Source organism: Myotis brandtii, unplaced genomic scaffold (assembly GCF_000412655.1).
Source record: "Myotis brandtii unplaced genomic scaffold, ASM41265v1 scaffold55, whole genome shotgun sequence".
Lineage (NCBI taxonomy): Eukaryota > Metazoa > Chordata > Mammalia > Chiroptera > Vespertilionidae > Myotis > Myotis brandtii.
In genome coordinates, this window is record NW_005370042.1 from 1,725,936 (window position 1) to 1,732,050 (window position 6,115).

Below are 6,115 nucleotides of genomic sequence, written 5' to 3' on the forward strand. Positions count from 1 at the left end.
CGCAGAGTAAAGGACCAACCGAACTTGGTTTTATAAAAGTAAGAAATAGGGGTTAAAAAACACATTGAAGCAGAATTATAAAAGGTCTTAAGTGATATTAAAAGGTGTTAAACAGGCACAAAGAAGCCATTAATTTATTAATGAATTTATTTAACAAATATTATTGAGCATCTCCTGTTTGCCAGGTTGATTCCTAATTGAGTGATGGTGAGAGAGTGCTGTAAAAGCAAAGTCCCTTCTTCACGGAGCTTTTCTCCCCATGGGAGACAAATAATAATAAAACACAAACAAGTAAATACATAGTCAGTCAGGACTGGTGACAAGGCAAGGGCGGCGTAGGGGAATAGAGTCGGGGAGGGTGTGGCCCTGATACACACTGTGGTCTGGGAATGACGCACTGCCAGGATGACATCTGAGAACAGACCTGAAGGAAGTGAGAAAGCTGAGGGAGCCTGGGCCGCAGTTTCCCCAGGGAAGTTCAGCACAGGCAGAGGTGGTAGGAGGTGCAAAGGCCCTGGGGCAGGAACACATTTGCATCATCAGTGGCCAGTGGTTGGAGGAAAATGTTTGTGTGAGAAGAAGAAATCAGGAGGGAATGTTGAGAAGTGAGACATGGGCAAGATCAGCTCGGACCCCGGTAACGATTTTGGCTTCTACTATGAGAAGCTAATGGAGATTCTCACCAGGAGTGACATACTTTACGATGTTCACTCTGGGGGAATGAACATGCAAACAAGGAGGCCAGGGGAGAGATGCTGGTGGGTTTTGAACCAGGGTGGTGTCTGTGGAAGAGATGAGAAGTACTCATTAATTTCTAAATAGATTCTGCAGATAAAGCGGAAATCGTTTGCTAATAGATTCGCTATGGTGTGGGAAAGAAAGATAAAAGATGAGAATGACTCCAAGGTGTTTAGCCAGGGAACTGGAAAAATAACATTCCCATGGATTGACATGGAGAATACAAGAGGTGTGGGTTAGAATAAAAATAAGAAATTTGATTTTGGAAAACAAGCGATTAATGTCTTGTGCTGTCCATTACTAACCATCTGTGGGATTCAGATTTACATTTTAGTTGATGAAAGTTACATCAAAGTAAAAAATCCAATTCCTTAGTTGCACTCACAATATTTCAAGTGCTCAATACCCACTTGCGTGTGGCTACTGCCACCAGATTGGACAGTGCGGTGTCACCGAGCTTTTTGGTCACTGAGAAAGGCCCACTGGGCGCGCTGGAGACACGCAGCCTTCACTGTGCGCTGGGCCCTGTGCTTCCTGTGCACATCCCACCGAATCTTCAATCAGCTCCACAGGTCAGGCAATGTCATATATTTACAAAGGATGTGACTAGAGTTCAGAAGAGTTAAGAAACTTGCCCTAAGTCACACAGCTCTTAAAGGGCAAAAAGCCAGAATTGGATTTCAGGACTGCCTGCTTCCAAAACCCAAGCACATACATCATCGCGCTCTAGTTTAGAAGGCTAAGCTAGTCTGAAACCAGACGTGACATCCACAGGGACCCGTCCACCAGGCTATGGGCAGCGGGTGTTGAAGCCCAGGAAGGAACCGGGAGAGCTGGGAGATCTGGGGCAGAGGGAGGCTCCCGGAGACCTGTGTGCTTAGAACTAACAGGACACACTCCAGCGCTCACCAGTTCCGAAGAAAACACACCCTCTGCAGGCCTAGTTCATGCCTCTGCATAAGGGTCTATTGATGTTAAAGGGTTGCTTAGCAGAAAGAAGGGCTTAATTGACACCAGGTAATATAAAGTTCAGATCCTATTCTACCCCATGATTCTCAACAAGGTACGGTACCACTTAGAAGACATCTGGAATGTACGGGGTGCTCGGGGTAGGCTGAGGGGGGTCGTGGGCGTTGTGTGGCAATGACTTTAAGACGCTGATCCCTCGATGCTGCTGCAGCCCAGCACAATGCAGAGAACTTCTCACCCACCAAGTCAGGGCTCCGCATCGTGGGCAACATGGCCCTCGAGCAATGCCCGCCCATGAGCTGAAGGATGGAAGTGAGGACGTGGTGGGAGGCAGTGGCCCAAGACGTGTCGGACACACTGCTCCCCAGTCTGCTGTGGGCTTGCCGTGCGGCTGGGGGCCGCTGCCTGGACTCACTTTTCTCAACTGAGTCATGCAGAACACAACAGTGAACACCCATCTGGGATGGCTCTGAGCATCATAACACTGAAATATTGGCCCAGGGACATAAATGTACTGTTGTCAGAAGCAGGACGAGGGGATGAAAGAGGAACTCTAGGATGGAGACGAAAATAACCAAGATGGTAAAGTATGGTAGCAATCATCTCAGGTAGAAACTGTAGTTTAACTCTAACCCTGCTGTTTGGTTTCTGTATTTATTTGCTTGCTAAAATAATAGAAAAGTTATTTTAATTTTCTGAATTATATAAATCACCCCATTTGATTAAATACCCTATTGATTGTAATGTGAATATCCCATTGGTTGTGGTCATACTGGTCTTAGAAAGCACATTTTCCTTTACCTGGGAAGGACAGCACAGTTATCCCAAGGTCAGAGGGCTCCAGTTAACGTGTCCCTGTTGACTCAGTGTTCCGGAGACCCAAAAACTGTAATTTAGATCAAACCAGGTTCCTCATTCCAGACCCGAGGGCTCTCGATACTGTGTTTCTGTCAACTCAGTGATCCGGAGACCCAAAACTGTAATTTAGATAACATGCTGCTTCTGCTTCTGTAAACTGCTTTTTTTCGAACCAGGTTCCTCATTCCAAACCCTGGGATGTAATCAATACCTTTGTGATCTTTGCCTATAAATCTGGTGTTGCGGCCACCTTATCACTATGAGATTTGGGAGATGCCCCCTCATAGTCCCGGATTTGCAATAAATGTGACTCTTTAATTCGACTTCTTGAGGCGTCCTTGTGTGATTTGCAGGGTACATTACAACAATGGAAAGTCAGATAGAGAAGCCTGTGGAGAGCAGCATGGTCCCATAGAAAATATCGCAGGTTCAGTTCCCGACCGCAATGAAGCGGTGGCGTCTTTCCTTAGACCTCATGAGCAACCTCTGCAGCTTCACTTTCAGGCCCACTTTCCCTCCGCAGCCTCCGCAGGACTGAAGTGAGGGCCTTGCTGTGGGTGAGGCTTTGCCTTGAGGGAATGTTGGGGCTGGTTTGATCCGTCCAGACCACTAACACGTCTATATACCGGCAGTGGGGCCCTTTCACTTTCTTATCACTCCTATCAGCACTTTCAATGTCCTTCAAGGGTGTTTCCTTTGCTTTCACAACTTGACTGTTTGGTACAAGAGGCCTCGCTTTCAGCTTATCTCAGCTTCCAACCTGCCTTCCTCCCAAGCTTGCTCACGTCTAGCTTTTCATTTGAGGTAAGAGACGTGTGACTCTTCCTTTCACTTGAACATGGAGGGGCCACTGTAAGCTTATTAATTGGCCTAATTTCAATATTTAAATTACAAAGTGTTTATGGCTATTTTTCCATGACAACTGTCTCTGCCACGAATTTAAGATTCTCAAGTTGACACATAGTTCAAATAGCATGGGGCAAGCTTAAGTGATGGGTAGTGTATCTGTCACAGAAGTAGCTCTCTATATAATTTCAATATAGTACCCTCAAGACTACCCCAGACTCTATGGAATTCATTATTGTTAAAACTCATCCCTAATTTCCTATAAAGTTTTTTTTTTTCTTAAAAAAAAAGCATTCAACAGTGGTATAGCATAAACACATTTATTTACTAACGAAACGGTCGATCTTAATTAAACCAACTCAGAAATAGTTGCATGTAAAATGGTTGTGATAACTGAACACAGTAAAGGGGAAAAAACGCGTGGAGAGATTTGCTCATTGAACTGAGCTTGTTTATCCTCATGGCTAATTCCCGCCTGGAAGGATGATGGAATTCTTACTCCACTTTCTCATAGACCCGAGTACAATTGACATTGTTCATGACGCATTCCTGGGAGAGAGAATGATATTGATGAGTTAGATCTTGTGTCCTAGGGCAATGGTGGAAGTTAAGTGCTAGGATCAGAATCCTATGAAACCTTGTCATCTGTGTTACAGATGAAGATACATGTTAGGATTCCTGGGTTTTGTAAAGCTAGAACCTGTTATTTTGCTTAAGATATGCATGTGTTTAGCTGAACTAATGTACTGATTTGTAGTATCTAAATTACTCATTTGGTCTTGACAAACAGTATTCCTCATTTTAAAGTGTGTTTTTAAAAAATTGACTTTTAGAGAGAGGAAAAGGGAGAGGGGTAGAGAGAAACATCAATGTGAGAGAAACATTGATTGGCTGCCTACCATGTGCACTCCGACCAGGGATTGAATCCCCAACCTGGGTATGTGCCCTGACCGGGAATCAAACCTGCAACCTTTAGGTGTACAGGACGATGCTCCAGCTAACTGAGCCCCACCTGCCCGGGTAGTACCTCAGTTTAAAGAAATGGAAACTGCATGCCCCAGCGGGCAGTTTGGTGGGTTGCCTATGATGCTGGCCAGTCACAGCAGGGCCCGGAGTGGACCCAGCCCGGCAACACCCCTGCCCATCCCCTCTCTTCTCTGTCCCACAGAGGACTTTGTAGTGTTCAGTGCTTAACTAGTCATTGTGCCCTTTTCTACCCCGGCCTCGCTGCCCTGCTTACGATCAGCGACACACAGTTGTGTGAACTACGAACGTGCCCAAGAGGCCAGAGGCCGGCACTTACCACCACTAGCTTCCCGCCCTCCAGCCGCCGCGTGATGGTGCTCTCCTTCCCGTCCCACTCCTGGTGCTGGACCAGCGCACCGTTGACGAAGTTGCAGACGGTCTGCAGAGATAAAGTGCACTTTTTAATTTTCCAGAGGACGTTACCGGGCAGGTCCCGTGACGCATAACCTCCTTGATCAACATTTTTTCAGCTTTCCCATTCTGCGTCTACTTCAAGCCAGTTTCACTCATAATATAGTTGATGCTTGTCAACCTAGATGCACATAAGAGACACTCAAATGCTCATGTTCCTTAAACTAGTTTTACAAAGTAGACTAAGTTGTGATACTGGTCCTTTCACACTAATTTGTCAACTCGAGTCATAAAATAACTTGAGATGTCTTTTATTCAACAGCTCCTGCCTGTAAATGCCAGAATGTTATTCATACAATCTATCATTCTAGAAGCTTCTGTGAGTGTGTAAGTGATGCCTGACCTGAGTTTTCCTGCCATCTGCTGTGGTCTCTTCAAACTTCTCTCCCAGGTTGCATGAGAACTGGGTGGTCTTCAACGTGCTCTCGGTTCTGACGGTGAGGTGTGTGCCGTCGGAAGTGATGACACAGTCTGGCTTGGCCATGGCGCCCATTTTCCGCATAGCCATTCCCACACCTGTGAATGTCAATCACATTCTCTGTCAGGAGGACCAGAGTTACAGCTTACAGAATGCAAGATTCGAGCCCATTGTAATTACTGTGCTGGGTGTATTTTCACTTACTCCTAAGAACTATGGCAAACACAGACCCAGTGCTCATCACGTGCTAGCACCAGACACATACGGATTCACAGAAGCCTTGAGACCACCCTGTGAGCAGGGCCACAGCATTGTCTCCATTCTATAGATGACAAAGTGAGTCACTGAAGTCACCCACGCAAGCTCGCTCAGCTAGGAAGTGATGAGCTGGGAACCAACGATGCAGGCAGTATGGCTCCAAATCTCAGCTCCTGGCCACTGTGCTCTGACGGCCGCCGGAACGTGCGGGAAGCACCCAGACTTCTAAAATTGACTTACTCAGTTCTGCCGGCCATCGTGTGACAGGACTCCAGCACACAGTCCGGCACAGACAAGGCCCTGGTAAACATGTGATCGATATGCTACACAAATAGAAACCGATGCCGAGATACTCCAACAGGGCAATGTTTTAAGAGGTAAAACAGCACAATCATGGTGGTAATAAATGAAAAAGTCTTCCCCTCAAAAACAGAGAACATTTCACAGCTATGCAACCCAATTACTCCATCGGCATCAGATCTAAGTTATAACTGGTGTGCTTCATTTACAAGAAAACTTAGACCAGGACCAAGGCCCTATTTCAGATGAGGAGACGACAACCTACTCAGAAGCGCCGGCTTGATGACGGAC

The 6,115-nt window shown here is 46.2% G+C and overlaps 1 protein-coding gene across 1 annotated transcript; it reads right to left on the reverse strand.

The window, feature by feature from the left end:
* Positions 1 to 3,715: 3,715 nt before the first annotated feature.
* Positions 3,716 to 5,501, reverse strand: FABP5 (fatty acid binding protein 5 (psoriasis-associated)). The gene is made up of 3 exons (XM_005878186.2): positions 5,192 to 5,501; positions 4,715 to 4,816; positions 3,716 to 3,960 (listed from the first exon to the last, which is right to left on the reverse strand). Exons 1-3 carry the CDS (start codon positions 5,354 to 5,356, stop codon positions 3,907 to 3,909), a joined length of 321 nt encoding a protein of 106 aa, XP_005878248.1. The 5' UTR covers positions 5,357 to 5,501; the 3' UTR covers positions 3,716 to 3,906.
* Between the last annotated feature and the right edge of the window lie 614 nt (positions 5,502 to 6,115).